General features: G+C 36.9%; 1 protein-coding gene across 1 annotated transcript in view; it reads left to right on the forward strand.

Annotated features, from left to right (window-relative positions):
- The window catches only part of dntt.L (DNA nucleotidylexotransferase L homeolog), a 178,559-nt gene that overhangs the window by 40,931 nt on the left and 117,635 nt on the right, over positions 1-19,993 (forward strand). Inside the window, 3 exon segments of the mRNA NM_001085782.1 lie at positions 10,034-10,204; positions 15,110-15,181; positions 18,237-18,360. Coding sequence (NP_001079251.1) covers positions 10,034-10,204; positions 15,110-15,181; positions 18,237-18,360 — 367 coding nt within the window.

The following is a 19,993-nucleotide window of genomic DNA, read 5'->3' on the forward strand; positions in this document are numbered from 1 at the left end:
TGCATACTGTTTGATCAACTGTTTGTTTAAAAAACACTTCCATGTACAGTACTACTGTACTTATTTCAGTCACATGCCACATAGTCTATGACGCTATGTTCAATTATTATTGCAATGACTCCTAGGAGTAAGGGGTTCTAGCCAATGTATTTGGCCATTTTGTATCATCCAAGTAAAGTGTGAGACTATTTGAGATTGCCTTTTATACAAATGAGCAATTTTGTATTTCAAAGAAACAGAGAGGGAGGCTGAATAATCAACCAATAATATTACACAACAGATATCTCAGTTGAATTTTGATATTTAATTTCTGGCTTCAAGGAACAACCTCGCTAAATAATAAAGCTAGAGGGGGATATAAAGAAATGGCATTGTTATAAATCCATAAAATTATATCCATATTGGATAGTGAGCTGGCAACCTGAAGAACTGGGAATTTTAAAATATAGAAACTCATGTTTTAAACTTTAAAATACAAAACACGTTTATATTTGTATATAAAACAATAATATAATGACAACATAGCTAATTATGTACACAAATGTTTTCAAATAAACATGGAAGGGTTGTTCTATGCCCACAATAAGTGTCCTTGTCATACCTTACAGTCTACAGACTTAAACCTTCTTTTCAAGTTGCTTGATGTGAATTATTTGCGTTTGAATTTTGGGTTTTTCCATTTTATGATTCTTTTACCTACCAGTTCTAGACACATTATTCCACAGATTTAAATTTCACACATGGATCAGTTCAAAGTGCTTATGATTAAATATAAGGGATTTTTTTTACTACCAAAACTTGAGCTGGTTTTACTTACCTCTTATGTTGTGAAATTGTTTTCATTTTCTATATTCCTCCAGGCCAAGAGAGAGCTCTGCTAAGCTCTTTACGTTTGGGCACAGGGAAGGCATTTTCAACTACTCAAAATTGACATCTAACATAACACGAAAAGTATTCTTTCTATTTGATTTAAAAATCAAATAAAACAAATTCGGCTTGTAAAGTGTAAAGTGTAAAGTGTAAAGAAAAAAATTAGATATTTACTTAGAAATACACTTAAGATTTCTGATAATTTCAACTGAGTTTTCTACAAGGCCACTGTATCACTACTGGCCATAATCATTTCTTGACTCTAGTGAAGAACTGGTGTGATAGAGCAAAACAGTCTCATCCTACTTATAAGCATGTAATCACTACCCCGGGTTATTTTGAATCTTGAAAATCCAAATGTCCACTCCAACATGAGTAAACGAGATCAAGCTTTTCAGCAGATATATTTATTACAGAGAAAAATTTAAGAGACATTCGGAAGAATGAGGTGAGAACATCTGTTTGTTCTACTACCAAAGAAATATCATATAATATACAGGTGGTATTACACTACCCAAAGCCTTTCCATTATGTTTGGTGGGCCATTCTCATCTTATTGCTTCTGTGACAAGGAGAGGATTCTTTGAACTTATTAAGTAGCCCTAAGTTTTTTTAGATGGCAGAGATGATCTTCCTTATATTTCACTGCAGGATCACAGCTACCTCCAACTCATTCACCTGAAAATTATCTCGTTAAAAAGTACAGAGATAAAGCATGCTTGAAACACATATTGTTACAGCAGTCAAGTAAGAAATCAAACCCCCCCCATTTTTTCACCTTGTTTTGCCACAAAAATGACGGCCATAGACTTGTATGGCATTGTGCATAAAAAAAAAGATGTGCGTGACAAAACTTTTTTTGACGCCCATAGACTTTAATGGGCGTCGGCGACATTTCGCCGGCGGCAAATTTTTGGCAAAAAGATACGGGTCAAATTCACCCATCCCTAGTACCGGCGTCAAAAAACGTTGGTGATTTTTGCGCAAATTTATTTGCCGACGGCGAAACATGGAAATTTGGCGCAAATTCGTACCTGCCGAATAAATTCGCCCATCACTAATGATAGATTATGATGGAGAGCTGTAATGGTACCTCTGGTCTGAATATCTGTCACCTCTTCCCTCTCAACCACTAACTGCTTTATAAGATCAATACATCAAGGGGAGCTATAGCTTGCCTTCTTCCCCCTTCAGTAACACTATATTCAACTGTTATTTAATGATATCTATATAACAGTATAGTGGAGAATGTAAAGCTTGATGATTAAACACCCCCCCTCCCAAAGAATTTTTTTTTAGAATATGGATCATTCAATAAATAATCCCAATTGTTTGTTGTTATCTTTGTCCCAGATAAACTTCAATACATTGTACTATTAGGAAAGGCTAGGAATGATAATGTGTAGTGCATAGTGCACCCTCTATATATAGGTCCCAGTTTGCAGTATGGGACAATAATAAAGTGTATGAAAAAAATAGGTGGCTTATTTTATACTGGGCACTTATCCTACTTTCAACAAGTTGCTCTGGTCTTGGTTGCCCTAAAGCCTCAAATCTTATCATCATATTCCTAAAGACTCCATTCTTATCATCATGCTGACAAAACACTTTTGCAGCTTTAAACTGCTCTCAAATGGTTCTCATTTTTGCTCCACTAATTCATCACAACAACTAGAAAGAACTTACAAAGGGACACGTGTGCTCTGGCAGTAAGGAAAAGGAACTCTACCATTCTACTGTTTTAGCACTACTCATTTAAAAGGTCAAGGAAAAATTCACTGGGGGTGCCAACTTATTAGAGACCGAAGAATGTTTTTAATACACTTTGGTGACATTGAATTTAGACGGAAAATTGAAATAATTTGTCATCTTTGAAGAATAAGTTTTGTTGCCCCAAACAAAGGTTTTTCCAAATTTCAAACCACAATAATATATCAAAACTCTTCTCCTACCAAAATGCAGTTTTAGACTCAACATACAGTACTGGCTTAGTTTTTCAGAGCTGAATGTTTTTTAGCTAAATAAGAAATTACAGAATTGTTTTTCAAGCTCACAAAAATTAGAGGGTCTTCTGTTGTTTTGTTCAAAAAGGTATTCAGTGTCTCCCTATGGTAAAAACTCTTTGCCACCAGAACAGGAGAGATAAAATACTATAAATAACAAAGCTATAAGAAACCTTTTGTCAGAGCAGTTAGAAAACTTGAAAATGTTTGACTGCAACACCCCCCTTAAGTCTACACTTTTTTACCAGCTTGTATCAATTTTTAGCAGAAAGTGATATATCTCATTAACTGGGCAGAATTTATTTCAGCCAAATCCTGGAAGTTAAAGCCTTATAATATTTTGGTATTCTGGAAAAAAAACTATTTTAAAACTTTTTAGAAATCCACATCTGTTTACATGTTTCAACAATTCTAATTTCATCTTTTTTTGGGTGATATTATTGGCTTTTCAGGTTTGTTTATTGGGTTGTACCATCAGTTGCTTTCTTTTCTTCTTCTTATAGCCATTTCTGGTTTATCTCACTGTGTGCACTGAAGTAGTCCTGTTTTCTGGTTTCTGACCATAGGTGGAAAGGTTACAGATGTTTAATCCATTATTTTGGATGCTGCTTCTGTTTCCTGTCATATTTCAAATTGGCTTCTTCAGCTGCTCCCTCGGGGATGCCAGTACAGACAATACTTCATAACTCTGTCTCTTCCATCAGTATATCTAATTTTGACTGTACAGGTTGATTTATAAAACCATTTATGCAATAAATACATTTTGTAACTCAATTTAAAATAAATCTTCCGATAGAAATAATATTGAATATTAGGATGTGTCCAAAATACTATTATTCTGCAGTAATCACCTAGAAAAAAAGCAAAAACATTGAAACCCTATTGAATGAGCAGTGACTGAGATGACCAACCAACCCTCCCACATTAAGGGGCATATTTATCAAGGGTCGAATTTCGAATATAAAAAACTTCGAAACTCGAATTCAAAAAGACCAACCGAATTGAGGTCGAGGTTTTTTGGGGGTCGAAGTGGTCTATATTCGGCCTACTTCGAATCATACGATTGAAGGAATAACGCCTTCGATCTACTTCGATTCAAAGTTTTTTTAACTTTGACCTTCCATTTCCCAAACTCCCCCAATTACCTCCATACAGGTTCTAGGAGGTCCCACCTTAGGCTAAAACAGCACTTTGGCAGCTTTTAGGTGGCGAATGTTCGAAGTTTTAAAGAGACAGTACATGACAAATTTTGATATTCGAATTTCGAAGCTTTTTTCAACTTCGAATCGAAGTTGGACTATTCAATGGTCGAAGTACCCAAAAATTACTTCGGAATTCAAAGTTTTTAACTTCGAACCTTCACTTCAACCTTTGATAAATCTGCTCCTTTTAAGTGTCATCTTTTACCACACCTTATAAATATGATGTGGACTCTTGGAAAACAGTATTCTGTATTGAATTTGTGGCTAATGCAATAGGTGCTTTTGTTAAGGCATGCCGTAATCCTGGTCACTATTTAATAGCAGACATATGATATTACAGGAATCAATCACACTAAAATACAGGAGACAAATGTATCATTGTATAGAATGTGATCACTTCATTCCTTGTGTCATTAAAACTAGGTACTCCTAAAAAAATGGAAATTCTGTATATAACTATAAATCTGTGTTTCCACCCCAATTACTTTGTTATGCTCAAGAGCCAAATCATTGAATGCAATTTTTCATAAAACATGTATTAATAAACTAAATAATCCATTTCCTTCTGGGAAGAGAGTTGTAGGCCACTCCATGTTCTGCTGGAGGATGACACATAAATGGTGGCCATCAACCAGCAGAAGTATCAGTCTGAAGCAATTATCTGTTGTCCAGCAGAAACCTGCTGCATTCTGTCTCAAGTACCATATTTAAGGGGTTTCTTTTTATAACTAATTTATTTTGGCAATAAATTAAATTATGGTGATGAAGGTGATGAAGTGATGGTCCCTCTTTGGGCTGACTCATAAGTGATCTTGTCCTATTATATTATTATATAACCTTAAAGTATTTAGGCAAAGTATACTCAGTGCTTTCTACAGATCTGTGCAGGTGCAATGGGTTTTTGTCAGTCTATGACTTAACTTGAGTTGTAGTGACTCTTATAAGGGCACACTTTGCGACTGAAAGCCAAAAAAAGACAATATTGACTTAAAAGGAGAAGGAAACCCCCTGGGCACAAAACCCCTCCCCTGTGTTGCCCCCCTCCCTCCTCCCCCCTGGCCTACCTGTCCCCCTGGGCAAATGCCCCTAACTTGTTACTCACCCCTCTGCGCAGGTCCTGTCCACGGAGTTCACAGGCGCCATCTTCTCCCACGCGGTCTTCTTCCTGGTTTGACTGGTGTCTTCTGGTGCATGCGCAGGAGGAACATTTACAGGTATGGATCTACTGCGCATGCGCTGAATGTCACGAAGTGAAATCGGAAAACTTTGTGACATTCGGCGCATGCGCAGTAGATCCGTACCTGTAAATGTTCCTACTGCGCATGCGCCAGAAGACGCCGGTCAAAGCAGGAAGAAGACCGCGTGGGAGAAGATGGCGACTGTGAACTTCGTGGACAGGACCTGCGCAGAGGGGTGAGTAACAAGTTAGGGGCATTTGCCCAGGGGGACAGATAGGCCAGGGGGGAGGAGAGAGGGGGGGGCAACACAGGGGAAGGGGGAGGGGTTTTGCTCCCAGGGGGTTTCCTTCTCCTTTAACAAAGAATTACTATCATCTTAGCAAATGAGTACTACTATCTACCATGATTAGAATCACTTAGCTATTGGCCCCCAAATTCCACTTCATCAAAAAAGCAAAGCTACTTGTTATTTAAATTAACAAGTTGCTCAGCAGAGCTGAAACTTCTTCCTTCAAAGAAAGAAGGAATTAAATATGCTGTTCTTAATTTAAATATGCTGACAGTTTTATGCACAAAGAGCATTACAAAGAGACTTTAAAAGAAATAAAGTATTTTTGCATGATTAATGTAAAATATTAACTCAGCTATAAATACAATTTTTTTAATAATGTTGCAAATGTAATAAATGATCTGCTCAGCAAAAGATAATTTCTTAATTATCAAGCTGCTGCAAAAGTAAAATAACATAAGTGTATTTAAAATGTATATCTTTTATTTGACTGTTTCAGTGTGGGAATCAAGCAGATATTTTTTTTGCTGAAGTATTTTACTGTAAATCCATGATTTCTGAAAGCGTTTTGTATCCACTGCTGTACTTTATTCACTAAGATTAGACTTAAAGTGACCAGCCCTTGTTTATGTATGCAGAGTGAAGCCCTATGGATCCTAGTTGCTTATGCTGAAAGCACAACAATAGTTTCTTCAATGGCTGAAAGTGCAAAAAGTAGACTTTGCCGCCTAATGTTTTATAATGCAAAACACTTAGGGGCCGATTCATTAACTTCGAGTGAAGGATTCGAAGGTAAAAAGCTTCGAATTTCGAAGTTTTTTTGGGCTACTTCGACCATCGAATGGGCTACTTCGACCTTCGACTACGACTATCGAAGGATTCGAAGTAAAAATCGTTTGACTATTCGACCATTCGATAGTCGAAGTACTGTCTCTTTAAAAAAAAATTCGACCCCCTAGTTCGGCAGCTAAAAGCTACCGAAGTCAATGTTAGCCTATGGGGAAGGTCCCCATAGGCTTTCCTAAGTTTTTTTGATCGAAGGATATTCCTTCGATTGTTGGATCTAAATCCTTCGAATCGTTCGATTCGAAGGATTTAATTGTTCGATCGAAGGAATAATCCTTCGATCGTACGATCGTACTATCTGCACTAAATCCTTCGACTTCGAAGTCAAAGGATTTTAGTTCCTAGTCGAATATCGAGGGTTAATTAACCCTCGATATTTGACCCTTGATGAATCGGCCCCTTAAAGTGCTAGCACTTTGGGTCAGTGGTGTAAAAACACACACTTATTTGCATTTTTATCCTTCACCATAGAAAGCAGAAGGACTTCATCAAGACAAAACAAGGAGAAGATGTGTTGAATGTTAATTAAGAATTCTATTGCTTCGTTATACATTTTACATAGGGACTAAGCTTTACCTGCAACTTACTTGCTGCTTTCCAAACATGGCTGACCTTTTATTGGCCAGCAGTGAGATCACCTGACTATAGCTGGAAGGAGTGGGAGCTACAACATGGAGCTGGTCACTGCTCCTGTATAACTATAACAAACAAGGGAAAGTTGTGCTCACCACTAATTTTTAAAACCATTAGGCGGGGATACAATGAGGCTGTGACCACAAAATACATACAGTATAGTCAAATACAAGAGTCCTCTGCACTCAACCCATTATCTATATATTTAAGACATTGAGACGTTTTGTCCATACTGCTACTAAAAAATGCCTTACCCTTTAAACAACACAGGGATTGTTTGTCCATATATTGCAATATATTTAAGCTGGCCAACTACGTCAAAGTCATCCCATATCTGGCCAGTCAATACAAAAACCTAAAAATCCTTGTTTTCTATGAATTTTTATGTGTTAACAAATTAAAAACCTCAAAAGCAAATAAAGATTTTACAATTTGCAAATCTCCCTACATGACTTTGCTAGCTTTTAGATGAAGAAGTTTGTATGAGATATCTTTGTGGTTTTCACACTTAGATATAATTTTTTGTGTGGTTTTGAGTGGTTAAATACACACGTTTTTTAAAGTGGACCCGTCACCCAGACATAAAAATCTGTATAATACAGGTCCTTTTCAAATTAAATATGAAATCCAATTTCTTTTTTTTATTAACGCATTCATAGCTGTTGTAAACTCATTTAAAAATATCAGCTGTCAATCAAATATTGCCTGCCCCTCCTCTATGCCTAGGCATAGAGGCGGGGCAAGCAATTACTTTCACGTTCCATTCAGCACTTCCTAGATGTCACTGCTCTCCCCACATTCCCCCGTTCTCTTTACCGTTTAATTGTGTAACCAGTGCATGGGGATGGACATCAGGTCCCCCATTCTGGTGCACAAACAAGATTCTGAGATGATACAAGACTTGTCTTTATAACAGTGTCCACAAAATGGCTCCTGCCTGCTTGTTATAATTATGAATTCCCAGACTAATGGAAACAAGATTCAAATAATTTATACAGTGTCATTAAAGTTCATTTTGCTTGATTAGCATTATAAAATAGGATTTGAAATAATTTTTTTGGGTGACGGGTCCCTTTTAAACACATATTAGCTAAACATCTTTCCTCCTTTACATTACCAACTGTAGATATTACACAGTACCAGCTGTGATGGCATTGCCAATCCAATCTAGATGGTTGGACGGACGTTTGGGACATCTATTAGATGATCTGGTAGTACCTTTAAGAAAAAAATGTCCACAACTTAAATAAAACACACTCAATGGGACAGATTTACTAAAGGGGCGAATTGTCACCAGCGACTGCTTCACACTAATTTGACAGGCGCAAATTCGTTACCACTACGCTAATTCACTAAAATGCGAAGTTGCGTCCTGGGCACGTATGCTGGCGACTTTTTGCTAGTGCTACTTCTTCAGTGTGAGCATTGCATAGCGAAGATTCATTAGCGTTCATTATGCCTAGCGAAAAGTCACTAGTGATCTTATGCTTAGGTCAATTTGAATAGGGCGGGTACATTAAAGTTGTATGGAAGTCTTTATTAGAGATGTTGGTGCAAATGCCGCATTTTATTACAAATGTCCATAGAACCTGAATAAAGACAGGATATGATGTAAGTGACTTAAAGGAAAACTATACCCCCCAAAATGAACACTTAAGCAACAGATAGTTCATATCATATTAAGTGGCATATTAAAGAATCTCACCAAACTGGAATATATATTTAAGTAAATATTGCCCTTTTACATCTCTTGCCTTGAGCCACCATTTCGTGATGGTCTGTGTGCTGCCTCAGAGATCAGCTGACCAGAAATACTTCAACTTTAACTGTAACAGGAAGAAGTGTGGAAGCAAAAGACACAACTCTGTCTGTTAATTGGCTCATGTGACCTAACATAGAGTACAGTGAATCCTCTTATCCCAGGGGGCGGCCCTTGTTTTTTAAAATGGCAATTTTCTATTTATGATTACCCAATGGCACATACTACTAGAAAAGTATATTATTATGAAAATGGTTCATTTACATGAAGCAGGATTTTACATATGAGCTGCTTTATGCAATATCTTTTTATAGAGACCTACATTGTTTGGGGGGTATAGTTTTCCTTTAAGATTGAGGAAGATGTAGCTTCATTTTAGCAGTTCGCCAGGTCTGAGGTGGCAAAGTCAACTGTGGTGAAAGAGGTGACGCTCAGTAAAAGCCACACTTTAGTGAATTTGCGGAGCAATGACCATTTGCCTGAGTGAAAAGTCGTCTGGCGATAGAGTGTGAACGAACGTTAGCAACAGTCTCTTTCACTAGTGAATTATTTTCTGTGCCTGTTAGTGAATTGGCGATGTCCATGCGGAAGGGATTTCTGGCAAAAAGTCGCTAGCGTTAGCCACTTCACCCTTTCTGCCCCAATAGATCTATCTCCTTATGCACAACAAGCAACAATCTGATACAGACCAGATGAAATTCCAACTCAAATTTAGCACTGAAGCCAAAATGTTTATTGCGTATCATAGCAAGTTCAACAAACTTAATGTTTCTAAACCGAGCATCGATCTAGCAATAATATTTTATTATGACTATATTTTTTAGGATATCTCTCTATAAAGGTTTATGCCCTCTGGATAAAAAAAATGAAGGATGTCTGAAGAAGGCACAGATTAACATTACCCCTGTGAAAGGTGACAAATTACAGCAGCAGAAATGGTTACCCTTCCCTTCACCTGCAAGACAGTGATTCATCAGATGGCATTCTCCAAGTTGACTGTCAAATGCATCTGTGAAACATATGTTTATGTAACTAAAGGTTAAAGTTAGGATTAACAACAGATTCTTCTTTTGTAACAGGCAGACCAGTATCTCAACAAGAAATCTGATTGTATTCACAATATAAAAAGCCATTAAAATGATGAATAGAACAAGTAAAAATACATCATTTTAAGCATATTGCACTATGCCTAAGAACTTTAACAATTTTTTGATAAAGCTTGGTTTTATATATTGTTTTTATCCAAATTTTAGGACGCCTTTGACATTTTGGCTGAGCATTTTGAGTTCTGTGAAAATAAAGGACGGACGGTTGCATTTCTAAGGGCATCATCCCTCATAAAATCCCTTCCGTTTCCCATAACAGCGATGAAGGAATTAGAAGGGTTGCCCTGGCTGGGAGATCAGATGAAAGGCATCATTGAGGTAATGTACAATATTAATGCATGGAGAGATTCATTCTGATGGCACATTTAAAACATTTCCACTCATACTTGGAAAGTCATATTAAAGACAAAAAATTAAATAAATAAAACACACAATCCATCCAAACAACAAAATCCAGGAAAGAAAGGGGACAAAGAATCCGCATTCTGATTAATGACCTAAACACTAAGGGGCAGATTTATCAAGGATCGAATTTCAAAGTTAAAAATACTTCGAAATTCGACCATCAAATTAAAATACTTTGAATTCGAATATCGAATTCAAACTTTTTTTCGTTGAATTTGGCCATCGAACGATGGAAGTGAAATTGAACGATTAAATCCTTCGAATCTAACGATTCAAACGATTTTATCATACGATCGAACGATTTTTACTTTGACTTCAAAAACTTAGAAAAATGCTGTAGAAGGTCCCCATAGGCTAACATAGCGCTTCAGCAGGTTTAATTTAGTGAAGTATTGAAGTCAAAGTTTTTTTAAAGAGACAGTACTTCGATTATCGAATTCGAATCAAATTCAAAGTAAATTCAAAGTCGTAGTATCCTATTTGATGGTCGAAGTATCCAAAAATTACTTTGAATTTTGAAAATTCCCTCGAATTCACTTCGACCCTTGATAAATCTGCCCCTAAGACCACACCAAGACCGACTCAAGAAAGAAAAGTGTAGAAAAAGATTTATTTTATAAATGGCTTTAAACATACTGTAAACAGCCGTGAAGCTTCCAATTCAATAAAATGGGAGCTATCTATTCAGCCTGTGTTAATGAGGGGAAAAAAAGATGTTTTTTTAAGTTGAATGTGCATTACAATATCTTTTTAAGGGTGCGTTCACCTTTAAGTTAACGTTTAATATGTTATAGAAGGGCTAATTCTAACAAGCATTCATTTTTTATAGTTTTTGAATGATTTGTCTACTTCTTCTGACTCTTTCCAGCTTTCAAATGGGGGTCACTGACGCCATCTGAAAAACAAATGCTCTCAAACGCTACACATTTATTGTTATTGCAACTTTTTATTACTCATCTTTCTGTTTAGATCCTCTACTATTCATATTCCAGTCTCTTATTCAAATAAGTGCAATTTGCTAGGGTAATTTGGATCATTGCAAACTGGATAGCTGCTAAATAACTAAAAAAACACAAATAATAAAAAATGAAAACTAATTGCAAATTATCTCAGAATATCACTCTCTACATCATACTAAAGGATAATTTAAATGCTAGCAGCCCCTTTAAAGGGACACTATGGCACAGATATAAAATAATTAATAGTTTTTTACAATCGTAAATTGTTTCGAGTTTTATCAAATGGAAAAACTCAGCAGCTAACACTCGGTGAGTCATTATCAAAATTCAGCTTTTCAATAAATGTGCGATTTTGTAAACATGTAAAATGAATGTTAGAATGCGATTTTAATTTGATCAAGTCTTTTTTTTAATGCATAGACTTTTTTTAATCCCAATTTTTTGTAAATATGATGGAAACCTGGGTATAGCTGTGTTTAAGTTCATTTCAGATTTTTTAAAATTCAAAAACGTTTACATTCTTATATCAATAAATCTGTTTCCCCATTTTCATGCTTTATATTCTATTTGTAATTTTCATATAGAGATGTAAAGATATCCTTGCCTCTCTCAAAATTCTGTTGACTCAAAGCTGAGTCTTTGGCTGGTCTAGTTGCATCTTTGTTAGGCTTGCCATATCCATCCTTCCTTTTATACAGCCTTATACAGCCTTCCTTTTAATCTCCCATCACCTTACAGTTCATACTTTCATGGTATGTGGTCACAGCCATCTAGAAATACTGTAGGTAAAAACAGACTTTTCCAAGTTTGTCATAAGCACACACAAGTCCTTCTGTTTCCCCACAACCTGAACTTAAAAATATAATTATCTGATTCCAAGGATTCTCCTATACTGGGCTCAATTCTACAGGGAAATCATTGTAAAATGGCCATTTTGGTTTATATTTATGTGTAGGATTTGAGTACACATTTTTTTCCAGCCATATATATCTATATATATATATATATATATATATATATATATATATATATATATATATATATATATATAGATATAGATATAGATATATATATATACAGTCAATGGTACAAACCATTTATAGTTAGCCAATGCCAAGTAAATATAAAATAATCCATGCATGAATTTTGTTTATAACCTCCAAGGCATACGTTTCCATATTTTTTATAAATAATCATCCTCACATTAAACTTGAAAACCAGATTTCATTATTATTAATAACGCAAATTGTGAATTTTATAAACCAAAAGCTCCAAGTCATTTACACCTACACCTATATATACTGTGCAGATTTACTTTTCCTTCTTTTCAACTCAATTCTGAAAACATATTATCTAACATCCAACCCCTAAGAGAAATATCATCAACTATGTGATCAGCTTACTGCAATTTCCTATTTGCAAGTTCCTGCCTTATACGAAGACAGGGGAAATATTTCATTAGTAGATAGATCCCAGAGGCCACAAGCTTGATAATTTTAATGTAAAGGCACTACTTGAAAATGTTTGCTCAGTGTGATTGCTCCTTAAATCATCATTGTGTAAATTTGATGATCTAATATTTCACCATGGTCATCACATAGTGTGCTTGTCCCTGACATTCCAGTCCTCATTTTGGAGACTTTAACACTTTAATTGACAAGAGAGCCACAAATCATAGTCCCTCAGACTCCTCTCAGATATAATCATTCCCAGTGTAGAAGCTATGACCTTGTAATTTAACCTGATTCTTACTTCTGTCTAAAACTCTTCTTTATGCTTTTAATCCACATCTGTTAGGGATCAGAAGGGCCCACCATGCACTTTTTACCTTATGTTTCAGAGATCAGTTGGGATAGTTGGGGCATCTGCACTTTGCAATTTAGCACCTATCATTGTAAATCTTGTAAATATTTCCTTAAAGAAATTAGTTATGCAAGGGCCTAGCATCAGTTTTACTATTGGTAGCATGCAATGGCACCTAAGACAGGTGCTAAATATAGTGCTATGGATGCCTCAAGGGAGCTCCTTGTAAATGCAGCATAGGTAAGTGGTATCCAAGGTGACACAAATGATCAGCCCACAAGCCACCCCCTTAATATATGGCATTTTCAGTGTCCTGGATGCAAATAAGTGGGTGCATTTTTAGCAAAAAAATGTGTTTTGCACCTTGCCTCCTTACTAGTGATTTATGTTAGCTATTTAATATGTCATCCACAAACTCACATGTGTGTAATGTCCTCTAATAAAATCAGTGTGCAGTTTCACCTCCATATCACTCATGTGCAAAACTTTTTGTATGACTTTCTTGAAAATGATCATACAATATTAACAAACCAAAATAAATTCTTATACTATTGAACAACTTCCCAATATACAGTCACTTACTACAGTATGAAAAACCTCTACAATCCCTTCCAATATATTTAATTTGGGTTACCCTTGTGTAAGGCTTTTTTTATTGTGAGTTTCAATGAATTCGTTATCCCATCCATTACTATGTCTAATAAACTAGAGCCTCCAAGCTCTTTGCACTCAGCAAGCCATTTGTCTTCTGTTAGAGTCTTACCTTTGGTTACTACAACTGCAATAAAAAAGATCACAGCTCTGCTTGTGCGATGTCGCTATTCTAATTGTTTAACTCTCTTCTTACTCTCTTAATCTACTGATTTCTTCCACCCTAATAACCTGTTTAAATTATGTTTCCTAATTTTTGTCCCCTTGACATTCAAATGTATGCTCCTGTTCAGTCCTGGACTGGCAATCTGTGGGTTCTGGCAAACGCCAGAGGGGCTGCTATAAGGTGCCATAGAATGTCAGTATTTAGTGGGCTGGTGGGGGCTGTTTGGGTCTCTGAGTGGGCTGATTGGGCCTCTGTGTACCTGAAATGCCAGGGCCTGTTTTAATTCTCAATCCGGACCTGCTCCTGTTTATAAATACCAGCCAAGAACATCAAAAATCACTGTCTCATAGAGGCATAGCCACAGTTTGTAGAACCTGTAGAAAGTGCTGAAAATGAACTCCACTCTAGTAGTGATGAGCGGGCCAGCCCAATACCCGCGGGATCCGCACATTTACCCGGTCCGTGCGGGGTTTTGGTCAACCTCGCACTCTTCTTCGCAGGTGGTGGATGTGGGTTGAACTCTTCTCCTGCTCTCCCTGTCTGCTCTCCCTGCCCACCAACTATAAAAGACAAACTTCCAGGTTTGTCTTTTATAGACGCTGCTCCTGCTCGCCCCGCCCCTTTTGTGATGTCATCAGAGGGGCATCTGTAAAAGCAATCCGGATGTCGCATGCGGGTCGGGTAAATCCCAATGCCTTGCCAGGTCTCCAAGTGGTAGTAGGATTCATATTGATTCCCATCTTAATACAAAATATTGGACAACACATCACAATAGTCACTGGAATTTAATAACAGACAGGTTTGTTTTTAGCAGGATCATGAAGGTCTTAGCACTGCAAAGCTATTTTAATAACTTGACCTTGGAGAAAGCCAGTCCAATAGGGTAGATATTGACTACTAGTGACTGAGCAGACATTATAAAAGTACCTGCTACATACAGTATATATGCTACTTTTTCCCATGCTAACAAGTGAGAAAGAAACAGGCAGAGAGAAAGAATAGAATTTAATGGTACATTCATTTCAGCACTGTACAAAGTGAAGGACTTCTTTTTCTACTGTAGTGAATCCTCTGCAAAATGTACTATGCCATAGTTCACAATTAAAACCTGCTCTTTCTGCATATTCCTTACATTGCAAGGCAATACTGGCAATTTGCACGTTATTTTGCACAATTTTTATCTCCTTGTTTTCTCATATCATCGGTACACTAATTTATTATTATTTGATTATCCTTTAGGAAATTCTTGAAGAGGGAAAATCTTACAAAGTTTTAGAAGTAATGAATGAGGAACGCTATAAGTCCTTCAAGGTAAAGGTGATTTAAAAAACGAGTCCTATGAGTTTTTCTAAAAGGAGAACTAAATCTTAGATAGTCCCCCCTCCCTGCTTCCCCCCCCGCATAGTTGATTACTCCTAGAGGGTTATTTACTAAAATCCGAATATATCTAATTTTTAAAATAAAAAAACCACAACCAAATACCCATACCAATTTTACCTTACCAATTTTACCTTTACCTTATTTATTATTAAAAAAAACTCTATATAATCGGTTTGATTAAAACTCGATAAAATTGAGTAAAAACCCGAATCATAAGAATTTTTTTCTCAAAAAGCCCGATTTTCGGGCTAATTCCAGACCACAGAAACAAAGTAGGACCTCTGATATTGACTTATACACAACCGTGGCAGATCTGAGATGGCGGATTTTTGGATTTGGTCTTTTTGCTGCATAAGGCTTTAATAAATCTTGAAAAATTTGAGTGTTTTAGAAAAAAACCTGAAAAATGCGAGTTTTGACCCAAAAAGCCTGACCAGAGTTTAGTAAATAATTCCCATAAAGTGTCCCTAACAGCATGCTCAGGTATCTGTGTAGAGTAGCACAGTGGAGCTCATGTGTCCCATCTTCTGGATCTTCAGTCTTCTTCGGATTTTCTTCCTTCCCTTTGGCAATTCACGGCACTTTTGTCTCATGCGCAGTTGCTACAAATACTGGACTGCTCCAACTGCACATGAGCTCCCTTACAGAAGAAGACCGAAGATCTGGAAGATGGCACTCATTAGCTTTGCTGTGCTACTCTATACAGATATGTGAGCATGCTATTAGAGACACTTTAGGAGTAATGAACTATGCGGGGGGGAAGCAGGGAGGGGACACTATCTAGGGTAGTAGATGGGGCTTTTCTTATTGGGGGGTTTAGTTCTCCTTTAAATCCATTTTGATCACCGTAGACTTGACATCTGTGTCTGGGGCATGCCTGAGGGGCATCATCTTCAGTCATCACTTCTACTAATTGATAAATTCTTCTTATTCAGAAAGTAATATTCAGAGAATATTAACAACATCAATAACAAATATAGGTATATATAAAATACACAAGAGCCATGAATATCCTGTAAATTATATCCTTATAAACAGTGCTTAGTGATGTCACCAGTTGTAGTTGTAATCCGTGTGGGGCGATGTAATTTCTGTCACATGACTCACTTTAACTTGTGTATTATAATAAATAAAGTACCCCCTGTTGTAAAATATGAGGATATTAGAAGTCACCTCGGAGTTCCATGACTTTTATTAAAGGTCATGGTCATTGAACTTCTTGGTGACATGTAATATCCTCATCATTTACAATAGGGCGTACTTTATTCACTTTATAATGTACAGTTACTATAGATTAAATGGGTCTGCACTGTAACTTTCCTTTTAAAAAAAAATGGTGAGTTGATATATTTATATGTAAATGTGCTCAACAAAGAATAAAATAATATTAGCTGCAAGTTATTCTGATCTGTACATATTGCTTTAGCTGATCCTATTAAATTGCCATTTTATCGTTTTATTGTACCTTACTTTCCACCGTTACACCACTGTTAATAAAAATTCTGCGCATTAGTTGAAAGTCTGCTGGCGTAAGCTGTAAAAAAAAAATAAATGAAAAATAATTAAGAATAGTAGATGTAAATCTATTTTAATAAGAAATACAATAATGCGTTGACAGGAGAAGCAGCAAATCCTTTCCAATATAAATGGACAATAAAGCTTTTTTAAATTACCATGAAGCCCTGATGTTTTTTTTTTTTTTTCAATTTCAGGAGAAAAAAAAAAAAAGAATTTCTGTAAAATGGCTTTTCTTAAAAATTACTGAAATATTTAGCATTTACAGCAAACAAATAAAGTTTTTCTACAATAATCCTCTACGAGAGGTAGTGGGGTGGGAGAAATGGGTCAGATATTTAGACCTTTGAAGAAAAGTACAGATTCAACCTGTTTTCCTATATGGGAACATACAATAGGGAGTGTTTTACATTTCTTGTCAATCTTGAAAGTGGTACTTTATGGGGGGGGTGATTTATAATCATTTGTAGGTTTCATCAAATCAGAAGGAAGTTAAAATCACTGGGGGTTGCCATATGTTAGGTATCCCCAAGGGATTATAATCACTTACCTGATACCTTAGCCCAGTGCTCCTGTGTGCTAAGAAATGCACCAGCCTGGGGTACTTCTGTCACAATATTATTCAATCATCTGTTTAGCCCCAGGCTTCTCATTCTACTACGCACTTGGCCTGGGGTCAAAGAGAAGAAGAAAGAAGAGGAAGAAGCTTGCAACATGGTGATAGGGGTCGAACAAGAGCATTGTGGGTGTCCATCGGGGCTGCGACAACAAGGACACTCCTCGCACTTACAGGTTGACCCCTCCAGACATCCAAACTCACGCGCCCCCCCAACTTTAGACGGCGGACAATCTGGGAGCAGGTCTGGGCCAATGAGGGCCTGGCCCACCGGGGTTTTTTCCCGGTGTCCCTCCGGACCAGTCCGACCTGATAGTGCTCCTACAGAAGTACCCTCAGCTAGTGCAGTCTTCTTTTTTTAAAGGGGCAAAGTGCAGTTTTTAGTGGACCGGAGTACTAATCCAGGGTCTCAGGTAAGCAATTTTAATCACTGGGAGGAGTCTAGCATTTTGCCACCCCCCCTCATGATTAAACATTTCCTTCTCCTTTAACTCACTTGCATTTTCTTGCTTTATTTTCCACTTGAGGGGGCTTTCTTTCCTTACAACCTTGTTTTTTTTTGAAAAGTAAACATTTTAGCTATTTTAGCTTAATTTTGTTTAATGATGAAGTTTAACGTTAACTCATTTGTGTCCTTTGTATGCCGTATGGTAGGTTTCTCGCCAGTTTGGGTGATCTTTGATTTGTTGGTGGGGAGGGAGAAAAACTGAGTAACGGAATTCCGATTGGCTGTTGGTACTTGTTGCTGTTGTTGTAAACTACAGAGAACTGAATTAACTCGAGTATAATAAATCGAATAATTATATGTGATCATATAAAATGTTTACAGACCTTGTTTCCCTTTGCCTTTTACAGCAGTTCACATCAGTCTTCGGCGTGGGCTTGAAAACCTCGGATAAGTGGTTCAGAATGGGCTTTCGTACACTTGAGGAAATAAAAAATGAGAAGGAGCTGAAATTAACAAAAATGCAGAAATGCGGTAAACTCATTCTGTCAATAATGACTGGCTGGTATATTTTCCTGTTGCATTTGATGCCACATGGGGGTGCTTGTCAGAATCATGCAGCAAATGGTATAGTATAAGAAACAGTTGCTATAGTGACACCGGAGCAGAATCATTAGCGTAGACCATTTATAGATCCCACAACATGATACACAAACAGCAATGAAGCACTGATTATATCAAATGGAATGATTAGTTAGCCTTTTAGTACATGCATCCAGTCGCCTCTAAATAGTTATCTAATTATGTATTTAAAGGATACTTCCATAATATAATTGCCCTTTTACAGTTCCATTCAACATTTTCCATAAAGTCAGTACTATGTCAGTACTTTGGTATCTTAAGTTAATCATACACAAGACAATCAAGTAAGTTGGCCCATAGATTGAGCAGATATAAAACATATGAGAGGCCATACACAGTGTGGCTGTCTCTGTTCTGATCATCTGAACAAACAGTTTGATTTATTGATGAGCGAAATGTTTCACTAAGTTTCGCCGCAAAAATGACGCCCATTGACTCCAACAGGTGAAAAAAACTGTTGTATCTCAAAAAAACAAATGTTGTCGCCGATAGACTTCAATGCATTATGGCGAATTTTTGGTGTATCGTGAATTTTGCTGTTCAACTGTTACTTGAGCAATCAGAGCAGAAGGAAATCAAGAGGAACTGGGGCTCAGATTTACTTCTTCTTTTACCATTGCTTTATTCATTGGATGATGGGCAGATAAAATTTACAAACCTGTTTGATCTCCAAAACTATCAAGGTCCGTAGTTGTTTGAATAAGCAGAGCCTATACGTATATCAGTAATTGCATACAACTTTATTTTTAGTGATGGGCGAATTTGCGCCATTTCGCTTCGCCACGTCGAAAAAAAACGGGCGCCGGCATCAAAAACGGGCGCAGGTGTCAAAAAACGGGTGCCGGTGTCAAAAAACGGCGCCGGCGTCAAAAACAAGAATTCGCAAAATGGCGAAAAATTCGCAAAACGACGCCGGCGTCTCGTTTTTGACCGTTTTGGAGATCAAACAGGTTTGTAAATTTTATCGACGTGCTGAAAATTTTTTTTGACGCCGGCGAATTTTCGCCGCACATTCGCGCCTGGCGAATAAATTCGCCCATCACTATTTATTTTGTATTATGATTATTTATTATGATATAATTGATTGGGCAACTTTACAGTTCTGTTGACATATTCAGGTGATGCTTTCCGGCTGATCTCCTCAGTGAAGCTACTACTCCTTAGTAGAGTGCTACTAACATGGCTGTGCTGTGTTTACTTATAATACAAGTAAAGGATCTATTATCCAAAAATACTTGGGATGTGTGTTTTTTCCTAATAAGGAATATGTATCAGTGAGGAGAGAGGTTCACAGCCAGGTTGCAAATACAGGAACTTTATCACTAAGGAGACTAACATTTCGGCTACTACAGTAAACTTTATCAAGGTGAACCACCAAACGACAACCTCATCCTTTAAAAAGCAAAACAATGGTGTCACCTGCATGAGACACTCTGCAAATCAATGTGAACAAACAATCTATATTAATGCCAACTAATGCCCATGTAGACCAATCAAATATGTCAGTCCAAAGAAAGTGTACCAT

This window comes from Xenopus laevis, chromosome 7L, assembly GCF_017654675.1.
Source record: "Xenopus laevis strain J_2021 chromosome 7L, Xenopus_laevis_v10.1, whole genome shotgun sequence".
NCBI classification, from domain to species: domain Eukaryota; kingdom Metazoa; phylum Chordata; class Amphibia; order Anura; family Pipidae; genus Xenopus; species Xenopus laevis.